This window comes from Somniosus microcephalus, chromosome 4 (assembly GCF_052327205.1).
Source record: "Somniosus microcephalus isolate GS21.2 chromosome 4, FLI_Smic_1.0, whole genome shotgun sequence".
Classification (NCBI taxonomy): domain Eukaryota; kingdom Metazoa; phylum Chordata; class Chondrichthyes; order Squaliformes; family Somniosidae; genus Somniosus; species Somniosus microcephalus.
In genome coordinates, this window is record NC_140990.1 from 170,944,396 (window position 1) to 170,970,651 (window position 26,256).

Below are 26,256 nucleotides of genomic sequence, written 5' to 3' on the forward strand. Positions count from 1 at the left end.
GTCCAGTCTCTTCCCACCTACATCCGCGACTCTTCGGACGCCCTCCGCCACTTTAACAGTTTCCAGTTTCCTGGCCCCAACCGCTTCCTTTTCACCATGGACGTACAATCCCTCTACACCTCCATCCCCCACCCGGATGGCCTGAGGGCGCTCCGCTTCTTCCTTGAACAGAGGCCCGACCAGTCCCCATCCACCACGACCCTCCTCCGCCTGGCTGAACTTGTTCTCACATTGAACAACTTCTCCTTTAACTCCACTCATTTCCTCCAAATCAAAGGTGTTGCCATGGGTACCCGCATGGGTCCTAGCTATGCCTGCCTTTTCGTGGGCTATGTGGAACAATCTTTGTTCCAGTCCTACTCGGGTCCCCTCCCTCACCTCTTTTTCCGATACAGTGATGACTGTATCGGTGCAGTTTCCTGCTCTCGCCCCGAACTTGACAATTTCATTCACTTTGCCTCCAATTTCCACCCTTCCCTCACCTTCACATGGTCCATCTCGGACTCTTCCCTTCCCTTCCTCGACTTCTCCGTCTCCATCTCTGGGGATAGGTTATCGACCAATATTTACTACAAGCCCACTGACTCCCACAGCTACCTGGACTACACTTCCTCCCACCCCGCTTCCTGTAAGGACTCTATTCCATTCTCCCAGTTTCTCCGCCTCCGCCGTATCTGCTCTGACGACGCCACCTTCCACACCAGTGCTTCAGACATGTCTTCCTTTTTCCGCAACCGAGGATTCCCCTCTACTGTGGTTGACACTGCCCTCGACCGTGTCAGTTCTATCTCCCGCACTTCTGCCCTCACCCCTGCCCCTCCCTCCCGGAACCACGATAGGGTTCCCCTTGTCCTCACCTTTCACCCCACCAGCCTCCACATTCAACGGATCATCCTCCGGCACTTCCGCTACCTCCAAAGTGATCCCACCACCAAACGTATCTTCCCCTCCCCTCCCCTTTCAGCATTCCGCAGGGACCGCTCCCTCCGAGACACCCTAGTCCACTCCTCTATCACCCCAAACAGCCCTTCCTCTTCGCCTGGCACCTTCCCTGCAAGCGGAGGAGATGTAACACCTGCCCCTATACCTCCCCCCTTCCCACTGTCCAGGGCCCCAAACACCCCTTCCAGGTGAAACAGCGATTTACTTGTACTTCTCGCAATCTAGTATACTGTATTCGCTGCTCACGATGCGGTCTCCTCTACATTGGGGAGACCAAACGCAGATTGGGTGACCGCTTTGCGGAACACCTCCGTTCAGTCCGTAAGGGTGACCCCGAGCTTCCGGTCGCCTGTCATTTTAATTCACCGCTCCATTCCCACTCGGACCTCACCGTCCTTGGCCTCTTGTATTGTTCCACGGAAGCTCAACGTAAACTCGAGGAACAGCACCTCATCTTCCGATTAGGCAGTCTGCAGCCTTCCGGACTCAATATCGAGTTCAACAATTTCAGATCATAAGCTCGGCCCCCATTTCATTTTCTCTTGTAATTGTTCCACTCCTTTCCCCCCCCCCCCCCCCCCTTTCCTTTTGTTTCTCTCCCACACCTGGCAGCTATCTTTTGCCCTGCCAGTACACTTTACACCTAATCCCAGCCTATTACCATCTCGTCTAGCTTCTAATCTCTTTTATTCTTTTGTCCGATCGCAGCCCTGCCTCCGATCTAGTTTCTTTTCTTTCCAGTTTTGAAGAAGGGTCCAACCCGAAACGTCAACTCAAATTTCTCTCCACGGATGTTGCCTGACCTGCTGAGTTTTTCCAGCATTTTCTGTTGTTATTGCCGATTTATTACAGGTTGCTTAAAACCAACATACACCAACAGCCTATATATCCTGGCGGGTATCGCTCCCCCTGATATAAGAAGAACGGTAGCCAGCAAGAAAGAGCGACTCCGTCAAACATCAGATGAGAGACACCCTCTGCATTGTCATACACCTACACCCAGCCGCCTAAAGTCAAGAAAGAGCTTCATGAACAGTGTTGTTCCATTACAATCAACCTCATCTGAAGCCCGCATCGCCTTGTGGAAAGACCGGCTCGCCAGTCTTGAACAACCCCCAGCGATGGAAATTTTACTTGATGAAAGCCTTCCTCCAGGAGCTAATTGCAACTGGGCAACCTGGAAGTGCCTTAACAGACTTAGGACCGGTGTAGGCTGCTCAAAGGTGTCACGAAGCAAATGGGGATATTCAACCAGCCCGACAACTTGTGAATGTGGAACTGAGGCACAGACTATGCAACATCTCCTGCAATGCCCATCGTTAGAGGAACCCGGCACTGTTGCAGATCTTGCCGAATTCAACAACAAGGCGCAAAAATGCGTCCAGTTCTGGCTGGGCTATGTATAGACTGTCCGTGGACACGATAAGAAGACGACCAAAAAAATGAGTGGGCAGTAAGGCAATTTGCTCTGAGGCTGCTGTTAACGGCTGCCATGCCCCCTTAAGGAGGGCTGTCTGATCACATAACCAGGTGACCTGGGCCACTGTTTCAGAAAGTTCTTCAGCCTCTTTTACCAGCCCATTAAGAGAGTTAAGCAGACTGTGCACTTATTGGATCTGGGCCCATGTTTGATGAGCCGAAAGGCATTGAACTGGTAACTAGCTTAAAATGCCAGCATTTGGAGTGAGTTGAATGGTGGCCCTGAATCAGCTGCTGTAAAGCACAGTATCCCACGCTCTATTTCCTTCGGGCAAAAGGCTCCACTAAGAAATGCACCAAAGGGGAAAACCCGAGTCCCCACTAATCACCAAACACAGAGCCGCAGGGTCTGTCCCACAAACTGCTCGACTCCTCATGTCAAGTCCAATTAGAAATGAAATACAATGACTCCAGTCACACATTGCTTCTGGTGCTTTTACCAGTGAGTCTTTCCGTCCAGCTGCAATGTCCGTGGTGCTCCCTCTCCTGCTGGCACCTACCAGTGTATAGGGTGAATTCTGTGTCCTCCAATTTAAAATTCTCATCCTTGTTCAAATCCTTCGCCCCCCCCCCCCTCCCTATCTCTGTAACCTCCTTCATCCCTACAACCCTCCGAGATCTCTGCGCTCCTCCAATTTGACCTCTTGCGCAGCCCCGATTTCCATCGCCTCACCATTGGCGGCCGAGCCTTCAGCTGCCTGACCCCTAAGCTCTGGAATTCCCTCCCTAAACCTCGCCGCCTCTCTACCTCTTCCCTTCTCCTTTAAGACCTTCCTTAAAACTTACCGCTTTGACCAAACTTTTGGTCACCTGTCCTAATCTCCTTATAAGGCTCGGTGTCAAATTTTGTCTGATAAAGCTCCTGTGAAGCGCCTTGGAACGATTTACTACGTTAAAGGCGCTGAATAAATATAAGTTGTTGTGGATCCCGAGAGCTGTCGTCACAGGCAGTGTGAGAATGTGACCCTTGCAGGGGTACGCTTATCAATCATGGGGACTTCTTTGAGATCTCTCCCCACCCAGTCACCATTTTAAGTTTCTTTTTAGATTGGGGCTTTTGTGTGTGTGAAGACTCAGACTTGATTATTGGACCCCGCGCCTTTAGGGCTGCACATTGTGTGCATGCTGCAGAACTGCTCGCGTCAAAAAAAGTAATCCAATTTTTTTTACCCTCAACAGAACACGCCTCGTAATGGCACATAAAAGAAACCTTATCAAACAGCTTATCTACAATAATCCTATGCATTGTTTTATCACTCACTCACAGGACAAGGAAGCCCAGCCCAGCTAGCCATCAGCCATTATCAGAGATAATAAACTGTGTTCCTTTTTAATAAAAAAAACACTATGCAGACCGAGTGTTGGAAAGAATGTGCTGTGCTGAAATGAAAGCCAGTTAAATGCAGTCTGTCTGTCATGACTGAGTGAACAGTAGCAGTCTCTGGGTTTAAAGGACGATGTGCTCCTTGGTGTTTATCCAACCTTTACACCCAAGTTATAAAGCCTTGTTAGTTAATTTTATGTGTATATAGCTAGTTTCCATAGCAACACTGATCCCACTGCTGGCCCGGGTACTGCTGTTTGTCTTTCTAGGTAATTTGTTAGATCTACCTCCTTTTTTTCTCTCTCTCATGAAGTGTTCCATCTAGAGCAGGGGTTCTCAACTTTTCTGCTTCTGAGGCCCTCCCTCCCATGTTATAAAGATTCCATGAACCCCCGTAACATCAACACACATTTTTTTCTGTATAAGCGAGTGCAAGGTCTTTAGTTAGGTTTTAAAAGGTGAAATAATCACAGGAGAGACTGGAATCAACTAAGGCCCAGAGGTTACACAAATGGGGCATTTTCCTGAAATCCAAGTATGCAACCCCCGGAAAATTTACCAGTGAGCTGTTTGTGAGCCAAGCAGGAAACCATCTCAAGCAGAAACCAATCCCGAGTTCACCAAATTATATAATTGCTGGGTAGGGGGTTGGTGGTGGGGGATGAGGTGGTTATTTTTATTCAAATCCTGGATAACATTCAGTTTAATGCATGCATGCTCCTTCTTTCATGTTTTAATAATTACTGGATTAATATATTCAGTTGGTTAAGTATGCATCTGCAATATTTAAACTAAGAAAAATGATCAGGGGTAGGCATTATTTACGACCTAGAATTTCTAGTTGGTACAAGTCGGGTAGCACTGTACTTTCAGCAAAGCCCCTGTGGGAAATAGACAGTAATGGATTGTAACTAAAATAATTCAATGACTATGGTTTAAAGAGAATGTTGTTACTGTGCCTTTCCAATACTGTAATCAGAAGATTACTGAAGTTCAGAGCTTGATAACAGTACAATCAGGCTGCCAGGTGGAAGGTTAACCTGAATAATTGAAACTATGCTTGTTACTGGGCAGGATTGCATGCTGATAAACACTCCACCGCACCTTGGCCCCAGCGACTCTGACTCCCGGCAAGCAGCTGCACTGTGACCTAACCTTGATGGCAACCGTGTGATTAGCAGGCCTGTCCACCATGGACGTGCATTGAGAGGCTCCGCCTTCTCCTCATCCTGATTGGTTGGTGGACCTCTCAAAACCTTCTCGTGGACCCCTAGGGAGCCGCAGACCCCCGGTAGAGAACCCCCCGAGGATAGATCAGTAAAGAAAGAACTTGAATTTCTATAGTGCCTTTCGTAACCTCAGCATGTCCCAAAGCTCTTTTCAGCTAATGAAGTACTTTTGAAGTATAGTCACTGTTGTAATGTAGGAAGTGCAGTAGCCAATTTGCACACAGCAAGCTCCCAAAAACAGCAATGTAACAATGACCAGATTATCTGTTTTAGTGATGTTGGTTGAGGGATAAATATTGGCCTGGACACTGAGAAGAATTCACATGCTCTTCTTTGAAATTGTGCCTTGGTATCTTTCCACCTTAGAGGGCAGACGGGACCTCGGTTTAACGTCTCGTCCAAAAGACAGCACCTCCGACAGTGCAGCACTCCCTCAGTACTGCGCTGGACTGTCAGCGGAGATTTTGTGCTCAAGTCTCTTGAGTGGGACTTGAATCCATAAACTTCTGACTCGGAGGCGAGATATAGTTTGCTAACCAGGTTCTTATCACAGCTGATTGGTAATGGCGATGACAATTAAATCTTTATATCCCGTTTTTTTTTTTTAAAGTACGACGCAGCCCGGTTAAGACAACCCAGCCAAGCCCAACGCACACATTAGAATTTAACTCTGGTTTATCACGGGTGAAGATTGTGGGTGCAACCAATCTGTGGCAGTGCGAGGAGCTGCCATGTAGCAGCGGGTTGAGATTAATTGGATTCACTTTTGTTGAGCAGTTTTGCCGCCTGTACACAATGTGTTGCCCTGAAGGTGCGGGTCTGATAATCGAGTTCAAGGCTTCACACACACAAGTCCCAATTTAAAAAGACACTTGAAGTGGTGACTGGGGTGGCGGGGGCTGGGTCGGAGTGAGGGAGATCTCAAAGAAAGCCCATGATTTCTTTGCTCGCTCCATGAGTTCAAATTTAACCAGTTATCTAAACTGTTGAGGCTTCTCTTTATATAAAAAAATATATAGTTTAGCTTGAAGCGCAAAAGAAAACATCAGGGTAAATTGTTCGCCGCCCCTTTTCCCCAATAGTTGCTTCATGAAGAGAGATATCAAAGGGTATGGGGGGGCGAGCCGTAGAGTGGGATTACACTAGGTGACGTATGAAGAGAAAAATGTTGCCGCAGACTTGATAGAATGGTCAGTTTTTGTGCTTTAACATTAAGAGCCGAGGACCCAGATGGGTGCGTAGAAAAGGTGGAGAGAGGGAGAGAGGGTAATTGCAAGGTTGAGATTGTGTTGGGTGGACAGCGAGAGAGGTATGGGTTAAAAACCTGGTTATGGTTCGTTTTCTGGCACACAACCAGTGGCGTGCAGTCAGCATGCGCCTGAACCGGGAGGCCCAAGCCTGGCCCAATATTGGGCCTCGGGGGCCCCAAGTGGGTGAGCTGCTGGCTCCTGTCACACCTCCACAGGCAGCTCGGCCGTTTAAGTAGATGAGTTTCAGGCCACTTGCCTCGCCGGCACCTTGCTCTTCTTCCTGAACTTTATTTAGAAAAAGAAAAGTTTTTCAAGATCTTTTTCATGAAGATGGCCTTTAAACTTAGGCAGACTGGTATCAGTGCAACACGAAAGCTTCGCCAGTCACGATTTCTCGCATGTTTTCAATGTGTCTGTGGAAAGAAAACACATGGTCGGCAGACAGAGCGGGGTGAGAGTCAGGAGTTTGGAGCTTTCATTGGGACCGAGAACTGACCTTTAACTTTACTTTTGGAAAAACCAATGTTCCCTTGCTCCGATGTTGAGCCCTAATCAAATTTATTGCTTGACTATAACATCATGTTTGCTTTTGCCTGTGTCTGAGTGAATGGTTGGACATGTTAATGATCACTCTCTGCCCTTGGGTGTCCTCTCTGCAGCCAGCTACTGCGACTGTTTTCCCTACAGAAAAAGTAAATCCAGAACACCGTTAGTTCTGAGTAGGGCAGTGGAAACCAAATACTGGAATCATTTGAGGACCAGGTGGATACTGTGATCAGGGGACTGCAGGCTTGTCCTGGAAGTTCATGATCCGTTTTTGCCTTGTGATCCAACCTATCGCACACTTCTAGGCCTGGGTAAAGCTTCTGTGTTACAACATCGGGCACTTCCAGATCGCGCACAGATGCAGAGATGCAGGCTATGCCAACAGTATGCCTTAATCCCCCAGCCTCAAAACAGCGCCCCTACTTTGCCGGTGTGTTTTTAAAAATTAATTCTCGGTAATGGCATGCATTTATTGCCATCCCCTAGTTGCCTTACTGATTGGCTTGCTGGGCCACTTCTGAGGGCAGTTAAGAGTCAATCATATTGTTGTGGGACTGGAATCACATATAGACCAGACTGGGTAAGGACGGCAGATCTACTTCTGAGGGTTGGGTTTGTACAACAATCCGACAGCCAGCTTCATGGTCACTTTTACTGATAACAGCTTTTTCACAAACTGCCGTGGTGAGATTTGAACTTGTGTTCTCTGGATTATTAATGTCTGCCTCTGGATTACTGGTTCAGTAACATAAGCACTGCACCACCGTATCCGGTGTGGCGCATCCATTCCCACCCCAACCACCCTTGTTGGTCTGGGTGTAAAAGCATTGCAGAACTTCTTTACCCAAAGAGTGGTGAGAATGTGGAACTCGCTACCACAGGGAGTGATTGAAGTGAATAGTATAAATGAATTTAAGGGGAGGCTAGACAAACATATGAGGGAGAAGGAAATAGAGGGTTATGCTGATAGATTTAGATGAGGAAAGACTGGAGGAGGCTCGAGTGGAACATAAACACTGGCACGGACTGGCTGGGCCGAATGGCCTGTTTCTGTGCCGTTAATCCTATGTAGATTATGTGCTGAATTATGGACAGGATTGTCCTGAAGGTTCATACCCAACAACTCCGTTGAGACTCTACAAGCCATTTCACTCTGGACTCTTGCACATGAGAGAACAAGAAGTTTTGTCGGCTTGGGCTGGATTCATGCCGAGGTCTCAGCTGGCAAATTAACCTTTCACCATGTAGTAATCTGCCTCTTTTCACTCCGCAGTCACCAGCGAACCTTTGTGCTTGAAGTCATGGGCAGGCATTGTGGGTAAGTTGCTGATTCCTGTGACAGTCAAACTCTTAACCTTTTAAAGCTAATCATTTAAAAAATATTAAAGTTTGTTACGTACCATTTTTTAGAAGGAAAGGAAAGGATTTGCGAGGTGCAACCACGGAGCCAAAACTGGCATCTTTGCAAGTTTGTGGCACTCTATATTTGGAATGTGTAGTGTGGGCCCAGGCACCATGCCACTACAGCAGTGTCTCGAGCTTTAGAACAGCAGCACATCTGTGTGCCAATGAGGCTGTCGGTGATACTCCTGGTCCTTAAGATAAGAAAGCACAGGAGAGGAAAGGCCACTTGCATGTAGATTCTGCTCTCTGTATTCACCTTGCAATGCAAACAAAGCACTGGGGTTTATTTTTAGAGGGATAGCATAGAAAAGTGGAGAAGTTATGTTAAACTTGCAGAGAGCATTGGTTAGACCTGGGGTTCTCAACCATTTTGCTTCTGAGGGCGCCCCGCCCCCGCCCCCCATGTTATAACAATTCCACAGAGCCCCAGTAACACATTTTTCTGTATAAAAATTAGTTATGCAATTAAACATATATATTTATTACTATTTTGTTTTACTTACTTAATGTGAAACTTGTTGCTGGTGCTGAGCAACAGTTGTCAAGACGTGGAGGCATCTTCAACAAGTAGTCGTCCCCCCACCGTCACTGGAGAGGCCTGACGAGGAGGGCGAGCCTCCACAAGGCTGAGCAGGTTGGCAGGACAATTGCTGCTTTTCCAACTAAATAAAGAATCAAACAGAAAGGAGAGCACTTTAAAGGTTAAAAAGTTTGTGTTGGGATTATTAGTGCAAGTCTTTTTACAGGCGCAAACAAATATTCTGTGTAAGTTTACCCTCTTTCTCGGTACAATAACAATGTTAATACGAAGCTTTTGCTCAGGGGGTGGGGAGGAGAAAACATCTGCATTTTATCTCTAATACTGACATGGACAGTAACCTTTATCTAACGAGGAAGGACATTGTAATTCTCCTTCCCACTCAAATTTCCCTCCCACTCGTTCCAATCTAAATTAGTAACAACGTGCCGGCAATCGCACGCTCTTGCTTTCTCAAATTCCCATTGGACCAGCTCGGCTATCAATCGCAAGGTATTGCCCTGCCCAAGTCAAGCTCTTTATTCACTCCGTTGGTCACTCGTGTCAACTGGGATGCGGACATCTTTAAAGTTATGGCCTGAGGAAACGGCGCTGGTTGGGGCGTGGAATCTGGTGCTTGAGCCTTCTCCCGCGGGTCAGGACGGGGTGGAGAATAGTGAGGAAAGATTGGGTGTGACTCACTGAGTGACTCGCTGAGTTCGAAGGAGGCTGGCGTCGTAGTAAGTTATTCCGCCCGACCCTGGGGAATTTAAAAAATAACTTCTAGCGGGTACAGTACGGATCATGGTGGAATAGTTGGTCTATGTATTTTTGGCAGACCCCTGGAAACCTTCTCGTGGACCCCCAGGTTAAGAACCCCTGGGTTAGACCACACTTAGAGTACTGTGCACAAGTTCTGGTCTGCATATTATAAATAGGATCTACAGACAGTGGAGAAAGTGTAAAAAAGGTTTATAAAGATGATGCCAGAACTGAGAGGTGGTAACTATCAGGAAAGGCTGAACAGGCTGGGGCTCTTTTCTCTAGAACAAAAGGAAGCTGAGGGGTGACCTGATAGAGGCCTTTAAGATTACGATGACGTAGAGAAAATGTTTCCACTTGTGGGGAGTTCAAAACTAGGGACCATAATTATAAGATAGTCACTAATAAATCCAATAAGGAACTCTGGAGAAATTTCTTTACCCAGAGAGTGGTTAGAATGTGGAACTTGCTACCACAGGGAACAGTTGAGGTGAATCACATAGATGCATTTAAGGGGAAGCTAGATAAGTATATGATGGAGAAAGGAATAGAAGGATGTGCCCAATGGGGTGAGATGAAGAGGGGTAGGAGGAGGCTCGTGTGGAGCATAAACATGGCATAGACAAGCTGGGCCGAATGGCCTGTTCCTGTGCTGTACATTCTCTAACCACAGATAGTTCCATCATCAGCAGTGGTTTCCTGTTACTGGTTGGCTTGGTAACCAATCTGTTCGTCTTGCTTGTTCAGGTACCTGGCTCTGGTGTCTGCATTGGCTTCTGGTGCAGACTGGCTCTTCATCCCAGAGGCCCCTCCAGAGGATGGCTGGGAGGATATCATGTGCAAGAGACTTGGAGAGGTAAGGATTGCAGGGCCACTTTGACATTGGGAAGTCTCTGATTGTGACTGGCGACTTCTACAGTTCCTAGCTCCGGCCAGATAAGAGCACCAACATCACATCCCGATCAATTTACAGTCTGCACAAAATAGCTCGAATCATTTATATATTGATTAGTTCCATTAACCATTCTCGGGATATGGGCGTCACTGGCAAGGCTGCCATTGTTGTCCATCCCTTGTTGCCACTCGCTATGCCACTTCAGAGGCATGTTAAGAGCCAACCACTTTGGTATGGGACTGGAGGCACATATAGGCCAGACTGGGTGAGGATGGCAGGTTTCCTTCCCGAAAGGATTTTAGTCCACCAGTTGGGTGTTTACGACAATCCAACTTCTTCATACCAACTCTTTTATTTCCAGATATTTTAATACAAATTCTCAGAGGCTGCCATGGTGGGATTTGAACTCGTTTTTTCTGGATTATTTGTTCGGGCCTCTGGATCACTCGTCCAGCACCATAACCACTAGGCTTCCATACCCTTCTTTCTTTTAAGTTCAAATTTTTGCTCCCATCCCCTCTGTCCCCTGTCACCTTGCTCTATTTTGTATTTGAGGGATTATCCATAAGATCTTGTCCCAGGTCTCCGTAACCAGGAGACAGGGTGACTCGCTTTAGCAAAAATTCTAGGCTGACACTCCAGTTCTGTACTGAGGAAGTGCTGTGCTGTCAGAGGTGCCATTTTTTAAAATTCGTTTATGGGATCAGGGTGTCGCTGGTAATGCCAGCATTTGTTGCCCTTGAGAAGGTGGTGGTAAGCCACCGCCTTGAACCGCTGCAGTCTGTGGTGAATGTACTCCCACAGTGCTGTTAGGTAGGGAGTTCCAGGATTTAGACCCACCGACGATGAAGGATCAGCGATATACTTCCAAGTCAGGATGGTGTGTGACTTGGAGGGGAACTTGGAGGTGGTGGTGTTCCCATGCGCCTGCTGCCCTTGTCCTTCTAGGTGGAAGAGGTCGCGGGTTTGGGAGCCGAAGAAGCCTTGGCGAGTTGCTGCAGTGCATCTTGTAGATGGTACACACTGCAGCCACGGTACGCCGGTGGTGGAGGGAGTGAATGTTTAAGGTGGTGGATGGGGTGCCAATCAAGCGGGCTGCTTTGTCCTGGATGGTGTCGAGCTTCTTGAGTGTTGTTGGAGCTGCACTCATCCAGACAAGTGGAGAGTATTCCATCACACTCCTTACTTGTGCCTTGTAGATGGTGGAAAGGCTTTGGGGAGTCAGGAGGTGAGACACTCGCCGCAGAATACCTAGCCTCTGACCTGCTCTTGTTGCCACAGTATTTGTGTGGTTGGTCCAGTTAAGTTTCTGGTTAATGGTGACCCCCCCCCAGGATGTTGATAGTGGGGGATTCGGCGATGGTAATGCCATTGAATGTAAAGGGGAGGTGGTTAGACTCTCGCTTGTTGGAGATAGTCATTGCCTGGCACTTCTGTGGCACGAATGTTACCTGCCACTTATCAGCCCAAGCTTGAACGTCGTCCAGATCTTGTTGCATGCAGGCATGGACTGCTTCATTATCTGTGGAGTTGTGAATGGCGCTGAACACTGTGCAGTCATCAGCGAACATCCCCATTTCTGACCTTATGTTGGAGGGAAGGTCATTGATGAAGCAGCTGAAGATAGTTGGGCCTAGGACACTGCCCTGAGGAACTCCTGCAGCGATGTCCTGGGGCTGTGATGATTGACCTTCAACCACCACAACCATCTTCCTTTGTGCTAGGTATGACTCCAGCCAGTGGAGCGTTTTCCCCCTGATTCCCATTGACTTCTAGGGCTCCTTGCTGCCAGACTCGGTCAAATGCTGCCTTGATGTCAAGGGCAGTCACTGTCACCTCACCTCTGGAATTCAGCTCCTTTGTCCATGCTTGGACCAAGGCTGCAATGAGGTCGGGAGCCGAATGGTCTTGGCGGAACCCAAACTGGGCATCAGTGAGCAGGTTATTGGTGAGTAAGTGCCGCTTGATAGCACTGTTGATGACACCTTCCATCACTTTCAGATGAGACATTAAACCAAGACCCCATCCGCCCACTCAGATGGACGTGAAAGATCCCATGAGACTATTTGAAGAGCAGGGGAGTTCTTCCCAGTGTCCTGGCTATGTAAATGCAAGTCTTTTTTTAATTTTCTATCTGACTTTGAGAGAGTAGCAAGTCTGTAGTTGGTTCCTCTTCCTGATGCTCAAACTAAGTCTTGTGGAAGACCACCATTGAGCGCCATGCCTTCAGCTGTCTAGACCCCAAGCTCTGAATTCTCTTCCTAAACCTCTTTCTCCTTTAAGATGTTCCTTAAAACCTACCTCTTTGATCAATACCTGTCCTAATATCTCCTTGTGTGGCTTTGTGAAACACTCCTGTGAAGCGCCTTGGGACGTTTTACTGTGTTAAAGATGCTATATGAAAGCAAGTTGTTGTTAGGAAAGGAAATGGAGAGTGAAGGCTCTGTCACTAATGGAGTGCAGGGATGGGAGATCCACGATAAACAAAAGGTAGAAGATCAGAGGTTGTCTCCTGAGATGTAGGGCTGGAAGAGGTTACAGAGGCACGGAGGGACTTCCCGTCTTGCATGTGGTGTCGGTTTCTACCTACCATTTGAAAAATTCCAGAACCCACTTAAACCCCAAACCCCCCAAAAAATAAACCGTAAGAATTGAAACGGGCGAGACAGTTGATATTGCACCAGCACAATGAGTGCGATACAGGCGGAAAGACCCTTCAGCGCCAAGCCCAACTGTTAGTCACAGGTTTGCCCCCATAAGTTTATAATGGACCAAGCTCCACCCCACTGTGATGCCATGATAATTTCACACTTCCTGTTATTCAACTGTAGCACCATTATTGAGGACCTAAAGGTTTCCTGGCAATCATTTCATGGAATCATAAAGCACGGAAGGAGACCATTCGGCCCTTTGTGCCCGTCCCAACTCTTTGAAAGAGCTATTCAATTATTCCCACTCCCCTGCTCTTTCCCCATAGCCCTGCAAATTGTTCCTTTCAACTATATATCCAATTCCCTTTTGAAAGTTACTATTGAATCAGCTTCCACCATTTATACTAGTATAGCGATAGGAGTAGCCATCAATAGCTTGGTGGGGGAACAGGGATGATTTATGCTCTTCATGTCACTGAAAAGTGGCTCCAGCAAAAGAGATTTGCTTTTAACTGCCTCGTGCTCAGTCACATGCAAAAAGTTGGTGGGCGTGGATTGTGCTGTCCTGCGACATTGGTCAACTTTCAGAAACATTAGGTAATCCATTAGATGCTGTTTCTTGTACTGACACTCTTACAAAGGATATAACTACTCATCAGCAGTCCTGTGGGTGGGTCCAATGCAACAACAAAGAAAAAGAAAGACTTGCATTTCTGTAGTGCCTTTCACCACCTCAGGAGGTCCCAATACGCTTTAACAGCCAATGAAGTACTTTTTGAAATGTAGTCACTGTTGTAATGTAGGAAACGCAGCAGCCAATTTGTGCACAGCAAGATCCCACAAACAGCAATGTGATAATGACCAGATAATCGGTTTTAGTTGGTTGAGGGATAAATATTGGCCAGGACACTGGGGAGAACTCCCCTGCTTTTCTTCGAAATAGTGCAATGGGATCTTTTATTTTCATCTGAGAGGGCAGATGGGGCTGAAAGACATCACCTCTGTGCAGCACTCCTTCAGTACTGCTCTGGAGTGTCAGCATAGATTACGTGCTCAAGTCTCTGGAGTGGGACTCTGAACCCACGACCTTGTGACTCAGAGGCGAGTGTGCTGCCCACTGAGCCACGGCTAGTATCCAAGGCCGACTAACTGACCTAATGTGTCCTTTCTCCAGAGTCGCAGCAGAGGCTCCAGGCTGAACATCATTATCCTTGCGGAGGGAGCAATTGACCGGCATGGGAATGCTATCAGCTCCAACTATGTAAAAGATGTAAGTATGAGAGTATCAGCAGCAGTGAGAGCAGCATGGACATGGTATAAGGAAATAGACTGGTCCCAGGATGTGTTCCTGTGTGCACGTGTCATTTTAATTACTAGACCTCAAAACGGAGACCAGAGTCCAGCTGTGAGACACGGGACCAGTGATTTCTTATATAAGTCAGACAAAATGAAAAAGTCTGGCTCTAGGTGCTAATGGAGTTACTGATTCTATGAAGGACAGTGTAGATCCAGTCTCTGGCTATTTAGGTTCCAGTTGATGGCTATTTTATATTCAGGTTCCAGTTCTTGGCAATCAATCAGAGGATTATTTTTAATTGCTGGAATGTATGCAAATTTACAAGCAATTGCATTACATCCTAAATGGCTGAACCATCAAGGGAGCTTTGTCAGTTGTACATTATTCAAAAGCAGTGCAAGAATTGGGCAAGATGTGATCTCAATAGCTGTCCGGTGTCAAAAGCAAACAGATCATCAGAGCACTGTTCACACCTTAACTACTTGTGTCAGCCTAGTGCTCTGCTTTAGACTGTCGACAGCACGTGAGGTGATTTCTATCAGATTTCACAAAAACTGCTGAAAAGAAAGTCGAGCATTGTACTATTTGTTTCTTAGCTGTGCCTTTCTACTTCTGTATAAATTATCTTGTAGATAAATTCAGGCTAAAACAAAGAGTCAAATTTAACAGCCTAATTAGGAGCTTTTTGCAGCCATTTAAATTAGACAGGTAAGTGTGCTAGGCAGCCCACATTATTTGTGGTGTTATATGTTATGTATTGTGTGTTCTATTGTGTGTTCTCCTCCCACCTGTGGTGGCGCTGTCACAGGAGATAAATGGTTGGGTGTTCTCTGTTAAGTTTAGCTCTTTTTGTTCGGAACTTTCCAGAACTTCCTTTCCTTCCAATAAAGCACTTCATGTTTGAATCTCTGAGTTCTGAGTCCTAAATTGTGTCTAGGTAGAAAGGTACCGACACAACAAGTGGCAACGAGGAGCGGCTGAATCTGCGTACGTTATGGATGCAGTGAGTAAACAGAAAATTTAATTTGAAACGTGAGATGGCTACTATATTAGGAAACATCGGTGATTTTGATGAAAATGTGGCGCAATGGAGCGCATATACGGAACGTTTTGACTATTTTGTATTGGCGAAGGCAGTGGCAAATGAAAAGGTCATGCCTACCTTTGAGTGTAATCGGGCCGAAGACATTCAATTTACTTCGCAGCCTCGTGCAGCCAGATAAGCCAGGAACTAAAACATATAAGCAACTAGTGGAAATTCTTGGAGCACATTTTTCACCAAAACCTCTGGTTATTGCTGAGAGATTTAGATTTCACAAACGGAATCAAGAGGAGGGGGAATCAGTGACGATGTTTATTGCTGCTTTAAAAAGGCTGTCGGAACACTGCCAGTTCAAGGAGGTGCTGAATGACACCATTAGAGACAGACTTGTGTGTGTGGTCTGCAAAATGCAGCCACACAGAAGCGCCTTCTTACTGAGGACAACCTTACTCTTAAAGGCCATTGAAGTTAGTGTCTCCATGGAGATGGCGGAAAAGGAGGCTCACCAGTTGAGTTCAACAGGGAGAGTTCACAAGGTGTCGTCTGAGCCTAAAGGTGCGCGGAACAGCACATGTTACCGTTGTGGGAAAACGGGCCATCACGCTAATGACTGCTGGTGTACGGAGCTGGAATGCCGAAATTGTGGCAAAAAGGGTCACATTGAACACACCTGTAGAAGTAAAAAAAGAACAGACAGAGCTGGGAAGCATGGAAGAAAAATGTCTGTATTTGGACAAGAGAGGAAAAAGAGTGTTCATTCAGTGCAGTATGATGGAACAAGCAAAACAGAGGGGAGCGACACCTCTGAGGAGGAAGAGGTGCACATACTGACGGTTGCAGGTGATTCAAATGGCTACTGGGTGTCACCACTGGTGGAGGGACAATCAGTGCGGATGGAGGTGGACACAGGTGCGGCTGTGTCCCTTGTTTCAGACACTATCTACAACAAAATGCTAAAGCAGCTTACCCTTCAGCCAACAAACATTGTGCTAAAGACGTATACCGGCGAACCTGTGGCCATGAGAGGCGTCATTGAGGTGACAGTTAAATTGAACGGACAGACTGCAAAACTGCCACTACATGTGGTAAAGGGAAATTACCCATCGCTACTGGGACGTGCGTGGCTAGAGAAAATCACGCTGGACTGGCCTGCAATCCGCATGATGTCAAAAGGGGAGTCAGGTCTGACTGCAGTGTTAAACAAACATGCAGAACTCTTCAATGGGGAACTTGGGAGCATGAAAAAGATCAGCGTGAGACTGGACATTAAACCTGATAGCAAGCCGAAGTTTCACAAAGCCCGACCTGTACCCTATGCAGTTAGGCCAAAAGTTAAGGCTAACTTGGAGGCCTTAGTCGAGAGTGGAGTCCTGGAGCCTGTGAGCGTGAGCAAATGGGCCACACCCATTGTTCCTGCCCTGAAAAAGGATGGATCTGTTCGAATCTGCGGGGATTTTAAAGTGACTATTAACCCGGTGCTGTCTGCAGAAAAGTACCCTCTTCCCCTCATTGATCTTTTTACGGGCATGGCCGGAGGGCAAAAGTTCAGCAAAATAGACTTATGCCAGGCTTATCTACAAATGCATGTCGATGACAAATCAAAGGAGCTGCTGACAATTGTGACACACAAGGGGCTATACAGGTACTGCCGCCTTCCATTTGGAATTACGTCAGCCCCTGCTCTATTCCAAAGGGCAATGGATCAGATTTTGAGTGGACTGCCAGGAGTCCAGTGCTACCTGGACGACATCCTTGTCACTGGGACAAATGAGGAGGATCATCTTCTGAACTTGGATGCGACACTACAACGACTGAAAGAGTACGGACTCAGAGTTCGTAAAGACAAATGTGAATTCTTTCAGTCTTCAGTTGAGTACCTGGGGCATGTGATTGACGCTACTGGCCTGCATAAGGCGCCGTCAAAGGTCAAGGCGATCGTGGAGGCCCCAGCACCCCAGAATGTGAGCCAGTTACGTTCATTTCTGGGGCTACTTAACTACTATGGGAAGTTTATTCCAGACTTAGCAACTGATGTAACGGTTTCAGCAATGTTGCTATGTCAAGGCAAAACATGGAAATGGACTGAACTGTGCAACGAAGCTTTCGCCCAAGCAAAGAAAGCATTGCTGAAATCGGAGGTCCTGACACACTTCGACCCAAAGTTACCCGTGCAGCTAGCATGTGATGCATCACCATATGGTGTGGGAGCAGTCATATCCCATGCCTTCGGGTGAAGAGAAACCTATCGCCTTCGCATCACGCACCTTGAACAAGGCCGAGAGTAACTATGCGCAGATCGAGCACGAGGCCTTCGGAATCGTTTTTGGAATTCGAAAATTTCATCAGTACCTGTTTGGGAGAAGGTTCACACTCCTGACGGACCACCGTCCATTGACTTCAATCTTCGGGCCCCACACCGGAATTCCGTCTCTCGCTGCAAGCAGGATGCAAAGGTGGGCTTTACTGTTGTCAGGACACACATACGACATCAAATATCGCAAATCAGACTTGCACGGCAACGCAGACGGTCTCTCGAGGCTACCCTTGCCTGTTACTCCCCCAGAGCCTCGTCAGATAGACATCTTCTACTTTAGACAAGTGGAGGGAGCACCTGTCACTGCAGTTCAGGTGCGAAGGTACACCCGCAACGATCCAGTCCTGTCTGAGGTAATGGACGATGTCATTCGAGGGAGAGCAATAGGAGATTCTCCTAGTTTGAAACCTTACGTTTCAAAAAGAAATGAGCTCTCCGTCCAGGCAGGTTGTCTTCTTTGGGGACGCCGTGTCATCATTCCGCCACCTCTGAGGGAACCTATACTGCAACAACTTCATACAGGCCACAGTGGGATGGTTCGGATGAAGGAAATGGCAAGAAGCTACTTCTGGTGGCCAGGTCTCGATGGGAATATTGAGGAGAAAGCCAAATCATGTTCCCCATGTCAAAGGGTCCGGAATGTTCCACAGCTGGCAACCCTACACCCCTGGGATTGGCCTGCAGAAGTGTGGCAGCGAGTACACGTGGACTTCGCCGGTCCTTTCGAAGAGATGATGTTTATGGTGGTTGTGGACGCTCGTAGCAAGTGGACGGAGGTCGCTGTGATGAGGTCTACCACGGCAGAGAAAACAATTGAGAAACTTGGTGAGATGTTCAGCCATTATGGCTCACCGGAACAACACATAAGTGACAACGGTCCAGAATTTGTATCACAGGAGTTTGCAACCTTCCTGCATGTGAATGGTGTCCAACACATCAGGTCTGCGCCCTATCATCCCTCTACTAACGGCCAGGCAGAAAGGTTTGTGCAAACTTTGAAGCACGCCTTGAAGGAATCGCATGGTCAGGGCTCAATCCACCAACGTCTGAACAGCTTCCTGTTGTCCTACAGGAACAAGCCGCATGCCACAACCAAAACTTCCCCCGCTTCGCTCATGATGAAGAGGCAGTTGCGGACAAGTTTTGACTTACTCAAACCTCCAAGGGCAGAACAGGTTGTCCATTGTCAACAACAAGCTCAAGTTGAAAAGAGAGAGAAAAGAGCCAAGGAGAGACGGTTTCACCCTGGAGAGCACGTCCTAGCTCGAAACTACAACACTGGACCGAAATGGGTTCCTGCTATGGTGATCGCGCAGACGGGCCCTGTGTCTTACACGGTTGAGACTGCTGAGGACGTCGTCTGGAGAAGACACACAGATCAACTGTTGCTAGGAGCAGAGACAGCCACAGAGGCTCCAACGGCTGGTTGGCCTGAACTGTTTCCAGATGATACCGCAAACCAGCATCCTTTGCCACAGTGCTCTTCTCCAACACAGGAAGTCAAAGAGACTGTTCCACCTGTGCAAACTCCTGACTTTCGACTGACACAGGCACCTTCCCCATCCAGGCCTGTGTCAATGCCTACTGCTGTGGAAGCTAGCGATGACCGCCGGTATCCTGTCAGGGAGCGGCGGCCTCCAAGACGCTTGGATCTGTAGTCTTAGCGACTTACCCACAAGACTGGGGCAGAATAAACCCCAGGGTAAAGTCAGGGGTTGAGGCAGTCTACCTCTACCCTAGGTTCGTTGAGTGCATTGAAAGTAACTTACCTGTTGAGGAATAATGTGGACCTTCCATTTAAGAGGGGAGGAAATGTTATGTATTGTGTGTTCTATTGTGTGTTCTCCTCCCACCTGTGGTGGCGCTGTCACAGGAGATAAATGGTTGGGTGTTCTGTTAAGTTTAGCTCTTTTTGTTCGGAACTTTCTAGAACTTCCTTTCCTTCCAATAAAGCACTTCATGTTTGAATCTCTGAGTTCTGAGTCCTAAATTGTGTCTAGGTAGAAAGGTACCGACACAACATTATACATCACAGTTAAGTGGTAATTTGTAATCCCAGTATGTATGCTGACTCACTCACTACATCCATACAGGTGCAGCTTTCAGTTCAGAGAACATGTGGTCTGCGTACGGAACCTGCCCTTTTTGCTGTGAACACAACTTAAGTGTCAGGAGAAGGCCAGAATCGTAACAAAGATGTATGTGTCCCTTGGGTAGTGAGTTTCATGTGGAATGCGTATTCCAAACGGTTACTCTGAACATGCTTCAGAGCCCAGCAAGTACACATGAATCTGCAGTAAAGGGACCCCAAACTCATTTAAAGTGAAAAGTCAACAAAATTGTCCACAATGGTTGAATTTTAAACAGATATTACGATGTATTACAAAGTATATACAGCACAGAAACAGGCCATACAGCTCAACAGGTCTGTGCCGGTGTTTATGCTCCACACGAGCCTCCTCCTGCCCTACTTCATCTCACCCTATCAGCACATTGGATTGCTTAACTGAGCGACGCTCACCTGAAACCTCCATTGCATTACTTGCAATACAATGTAGCAAAATGCTGTATCTCATGAACCTGCCATGTTAAAAATGCAAGGGTTGACCCCAGCACTGCAGACTCGCAACATTCCAGCTGGTCGCTGCTACACATTGGCCCAGAAATTCGGGTCGGGGGCTTCCCGCGGGTGCAAGCCCCCGACCTACACTTACCTAGCGCGCCAGCAGTTGAGCTCTGGGCGTAGAATTCCTCTCCGGGGCCTGGCCCAGAGGCCGGCGTGCTGTGCTGGCGTGTCCCAGGGGCGTAGTTAGTGCGATGCATCCCTTGGGATCACGGAGCCATGGGCAGCCAATGGAGGAGGGAAAAGCCCATTCATAAGATTGACAGAAAGACCTGTCAAAACGTATGAATGCTGAGGGCCCAAAACAGTAGTTAACCTTCAAATAATTTTTTTTTTTAAATCACACTTTTTAAATAAACTATAAATTACATTAAATAACTATTTTAAACAATAATTTAAATTTTTGGAAAAAATAATTTTATTAAAAAGGGGCTAAAAATAAACTTACCTTACTTTAAAGTATTTAAAAATAACAAACCTGTGGAAAAAATGTTTTAATTTTAATTAATTGACCACTTACCTTTTTAAAATGCAGTCCTTACGCCTGGTTTTTACATTTCTAAAGCTGTATAAAAAAAAATAAAACGTAAGATCAAAGCGCACGCGCAGACTCCTGCGCGCACGCGTTCGAAATCTGAACCCCTTCGTTCAGAGGATCGGAAGTGCCGGTTTCCCGCGCATGCGTAGTGCATGCTAGGAACTGGCACTTCCATCGGGTCCACGCGTGAGTACCCCGTGCGTACTCGCGCGTTGGGACCTGAATTTCTGGGCCATTATCTCTGACACATCACAATGCTGACATTTATATAAACAATTCCTGATCTTGAACTGAACGAAGTGGCCTGATTTACAGAGTCCCATCCCATTGAATCACTTAGACGGTAAAGAGACCTACATCAGAATGCTGTTCATAGACTACAGCTCAGCATTCAACACTATTGTCCCCAACAAGCTGGCCACTAAACTCCACTCTCTTGGCCTGAACACTTCCCTCTGCAACTGGACCCTGGACTTCCTAACAAACAGACCCCAGTCTGTCAAATTAGGTAACCACACCTCCCCCCTCCTGACCCTGAACACGGGGGCCCCACAAGGATGTGTGCTGAGCCCCCTCCTCTACTCCCTCTTCACCCACGACTGTGTGGCTGTTCATGGTTCCAACACCACCATCAAGTTTGCGGATGATACCACGGTGGTAGGCCAGATCACCAACAACGATGAGTCAGCCTACAGGGAGGCAGTCCAGCATCTCGTGAAGTGGTGCGCCGATAACAACCTGGCCCTTAACATCAAGAAAACCAAGGAAATCATTGTGGACTTCAGGAAGTCTAAAGGCGGAAGTCACACCCCCATCCACATCCATGGGGCTGTGGTGGAAAGGGTGGACAGCTTTAAGTTCCTCAGAGTCCACATCACGGAAGACCTCTCCTGGTCCCTCAATACCTCCTCTTTGGTGAAGAAGGCCCAACAGCGCCTATATTTCCTAAGGAGGCTGAAGGGATGTAACCTGTTACCCCTGATCCTCTCTAACTTTTACCGCTGCACAATAGAGAGCATCCTGACTAACTGTATCACAGTATGGTATGGCAGCTGTAGCTCCTATGACCGGAAAGCCCTGCAGCGGGTAGTCAAAACTGCCCAACGCATTACCGGCACCCGGCTACCGACCATAGAGAACATCTACCAGAAACGCTGTTTACGGAGGTCACTGACCATCATCAAAGACCCTACCCACCCCAGCCACAGTCTGTTCGCCCCCCTGCCCTCTGGGAGACGCTACAGATGCATTCGCACCCGAACGACCAGATTTAGGAACAGCTTCTTTCCCAGGGCTGTCAGCCTACTGAACTCCACAAATAAACTCTAAAGCCTGCACATCTGCCAATGCACTTTATTATGTTTAATGTTAATGTATTACAAGCCAAATGAATGTTGAATGTTTAAATGTCTTAATCTAAATGTACACTCTTGGGAGCCGCAAGCCTACATTTCGTTGTACTGCACTTGTGCACTAACTGACAATAAAGTTGATTATTATTATTAACACATCGGATCTGAGATTTATACTTTGCACTTTAACCTGATTACCCAATCAAATTCATAAGAGCGCATGCAACTGACCCGCTCTGAAGTGCAGGGAAACCGTTGCCTTTTTAATCCTTGTTCAGGAAGAGAGCCCTGGCTAGTTTTTTTTCTTGCCCATTCAAAACAGCACAAATTTCATATTGAAAATGCCTTCAATGGGGACAGGTTTCCCCCATGTGTAGGAAAATCATTCTAGACCTGACGCACACAGGAAATCTCTTCCCTTCCCTTGCCCCCTTGTGTTCACTATATTTCAGTGAGTCTGAGTTGCATGGTTTACGAAATGCCTTTCTCTTTTTCCCTGATTCTTGTACCTATGGTTCATTCCCTCCCTCCCTGACTGATTTGTGTCTTCTGTTTTATTTTCTCCTCTCAGCTTGTTTCTAAGCACCTCGGATTTGACACACGGGTCACTGTCTTGGGGCACGTACAGCGAGGGGGAACGCCCTCTGCATTCGATCGAATTCTGGTAAGCACCTGTGTTTACTCCAAGCCTCTATAAATGACCCATCGGCACTTCCACCATGGACCTTCCCAAACGGCTCGTTGAGTAGCCGGGCCATGCTGATCAGGAAGTTCCAAGCTCCGTTCCCAGCCTGTGCTGAGCTTGACCATCCCGGGCAGGGCAGCAGTCAGGGGTGGTGCCATGATTGGCCTCGGGAACCATTAGTTAGGGAGGGGAGAGAACAGCCAGGATCCCTGATCCCGATCGCTAACTGCTGTGATGGCTGAGGGCAAGATTGGACTTGGCTGTGCTGCTTCTCCGTGGTTGAATAGCTTGCTGACACTCGCAGTCGAGGCTCACACATGAAAAATGGGAGAGACCCATGGAACTGTACCAGAACACCTGCTCAATATTTTTTTGGGGGGGTGGGGTGGTGGTGGGAGAGAAAACTGGTGAAAGGGGGGAAAAAAGAGTGGCACCCTTGCTTATGGCACTGCTGCATGACATTTGCCATGGCCACGATGGTATGGCACATCTGGATACCCACGGCACAGCTGGAGACCCACGCGGCAGTCTATTTAACTGCATTTTCGGTACATTGTCAGCTGGACTCCGTTGGTAGCACTCTCGTGTCTCGAGTCAGAAGGTCAAAGGTCAAAGCCACTCCAGCACCTAATGTAGGCCGACACTGCAATGCATCACTGTGGGAGTGTGCTGTGCTGTCGAAGGCGCTGCTCTGGATAAGATATTAAACCTCAGTTAAATGATCCGTGGCACTATTTCGAAAGAAGAGCAGGGGAGTTCTCGCAACATCCTGGCCAATATTCATCCCTCGGCCAAAGTCCCCAAAACAGATTATTCATCCTTATGTTTGTGGGATCTTGCTGGGCATAAATTGGCTGCCGTGTTTGCCAACATAGCAGCAGAGATTGCATGTGAAATTCCATGGACTGTAACGTGCACTGGGGCATCCCGGGGTGCAAGTTTTCTCTGATCATCGAAGTAACAAGGTAGAAAGAAAGACTTGCATTTATATCGTGCCTCGCACAACCTCAGGACGTCCCAAAGCGCTTTACAGCCAATGAAGTTCTTTTGAAGTGGAGTCACTGTTGTGATGTAGGAGACGCGGCAGCCAATTTGCGCACAGCAAGCTCCCACAAACATCAATGTGATAATAACCAGATAATCTGTTTTAGTGTTGTTGGTGGAGGGATAAATAGTGGCCAAAACTGCCAAACTCCTCTTCAGAATTGCGCCCTGAAGTTGGACTTGAACACAGGACCTTCTGACTTGGAGGCAAGAGAGCGACCCACTGAGCCACGGCTGACCCATTCTGACATGAGGAGGGAAGAAACTAAAATACAAGGCAAGTCAGTTAAGTGGGATGTGGGTAACCAAGACTTATACTTTAAAGACCTTTTATTGGTGACACTTTTTTTTTTTCAGATCTTTTTTCATCAAAAGAGGAAAATCAAAGCCCAATAAATAAATCTGGGTAAATTTAGGAAAAATCCCTTTTTTATTTTGAACATCACTAAAATGCAGTATAAAAGGGGTCTAACGTAAGCTCCAGTGCAATATAAGTTTCCACAATCTCGCAATACCGTTAAGCGATGTGAACAGTAAAAGATATTTGGAATATTTAGGAAGGTGTCTGGGATGGAATTCCTCAGGAGGCAGGGGGTCCTCCTGCCGTTTCTTTGTTGGAAACAGCCACTTACGCTCTCTCTGGGCTTTCCGCTAAAGGTACGGAAGAAGATAGAGAACTCCCTTGGAAGTTCCAGGCATGTTTAAGCAGCACCTCCACCCATGCCTCCCCCACACCCCCCCCCAGTTGTATCGTCGAGCACAAATATTTTAAAAATCTAATTGAGATATGAAACATTTAATGCTAAAATGTAATGTTGCAGAATATGCCATGGGCAGAATGTTGAAATCATTGCATGCAGTCTGTCCAGTTTTTTAAAAATGAGTATAGCTGTAGTTATTACCGGGGTTCTTCAGATATACTTCATTTTATGCACTTTGTTTCAGAGCCTATCCGCATTCCAGAGTTCCTACATCTTTACATAAAAATTACAGTATAGAAACAAGCCGTTCAGCCCAACTGGTCTGTGTTGGTATTCATGCTCCACGCGAGCCTCCTCCCGCCTTATTTCATCTATCAATTTTTCCTTCTATTCCTTTCCCCCTCATGTACTTTCTCTTTGCTTATTTCCTCTCCCTGCCTGATGATCTTTCTTTTCTCCGTCCTCAGAGCAGCAAGATGGGCATGGAGGCCGTGCTCACCCTCCTGGACGCCTCGTCAGAGACTTCGTCCTGTGTCGTCAGCCTCTCTGGTAACCAGGCTCTGCGTCTGCCGCTGATGGAGTGCGTGCTGCTGGTAGGTGCTTGACGCTTTCCCTTTGAGCGCAATCCCCATCTTCCGCTGCAAACTTTATTTCGAGGTGGCTCCTGCTCCCTCCGTTCATCTCCTTGATAAATCTCGATCCCAACTACCAATGTTTGGACCTAAGGAAAATAGATCAGAGTATTTTCTAAATGGCAAGAAACTAGGAACTGTGGAGGAGCAGAGATTTAGGGGTCCGTGTGCAGCGATTACTACTAGCTGGTGGACAGGTATTAAAAAAGCGAATGTAATGTTGGCCTTTATCTCGGGGGGTCTGGAATACAAACGGGTGGAAGTGATGTTACAGCTGTCCAGAGCTCTTGTTAGACTGTCTCTGGAGCACTGTGTTCAGTTCTGGGCACCGCACCTCAGGAAGGATATACTGGCCTTGGAGGGGGTGCCATGCAGATTCACCAGAATAATACCAGGGCTTAAAGGGTTAAATTATGAGGACAGGTTGTGTAGACTAGATTTGTATTCCCTTGAGTATAAAAGATTAAGGGTTGATCTAATTGAGGTCAAAATTCTGTGAACTCCTGTTGTAAGGGTTGGGGGCTTCTTTAAACTGGTTTAAAGTAATTTTCCTGGTCTTGCAGCCTTTGCCTGCACTCAGACCAATTCCAATAAAACCAATTTTAAAACAGCGGTTTCGAATCGCTACCCCACCTTCCAGTTCTGAGTGGAGGAACTTATAATTAATGATATTAACACGGAACAAGTGGTTTGGATGAGAGAAAAAAATCAAGTTTTATTACCTAAATAAACTACAATCCAAAGAATAAACTATACCACACGAACACAGTAATTACAGTAAAACTATATAACAGGGGGTTGCAGACGACGAAAACGAGGGATACAATGGCTACAATGTTATTTAAACAATCTTAGCAATTACCCTCAAATCACCACCCCTTAACTCCTGCTAGGTTGCCTTGTTGAGGAGTCAGAACACCCTGCTCACCTGTGATCCAGCGAAGTAAGAGAGAGCGATAGCTTCTCAGCAGCTATCTTTATACCTGGTGAGGCCCCTGCCGTTCTGCCTTGCAAGGGCTGTGTGCAAAA

The 26,256-nt window shown here is 47.1% G+C and overlaps 1 protein-coding gene across 2 annotated transcripts in view; it reads left to right on the plus strand.

The window, feature by feature from the left end:
- LOC147119982 (ATP-dependent 6-phosphofructokinase, liver type-like) overlaps positions 1-26,256 on the plus strand; it is a 97,065-nt gene that overhangs the window by 45,758 nt on the left and 25,051 nt on the right. For both annotated transcript variants that reach the window (XR_015078109.1, XM_085985448.1), the window contains exons 6-10: positions 8,044-8,088; positions 10,201-10,309; positions 14,174-14,269; positions 22,737-22,829; positions 25,063-25,188. Coding sequence is in view for 1 of the 2 variants with exons in the window: in XM_085985448.1 (XP_085841574.1) it covers positions 8,044-8,088; positions 10,201-10,309; positions 14,174-14,269; positions 22,737-22,829; positions 25,063-25,188 (469 nt within the window). In the remaining variant the exon portion in view is untranslated. The remainder of the gene's footprint in view (positions 1-8,043; positions 8,089-10,200; positions 10,310-14,173; positions 14,270-22,736; positions 22,830-25,062; positions 25,189-26,256) is intronic.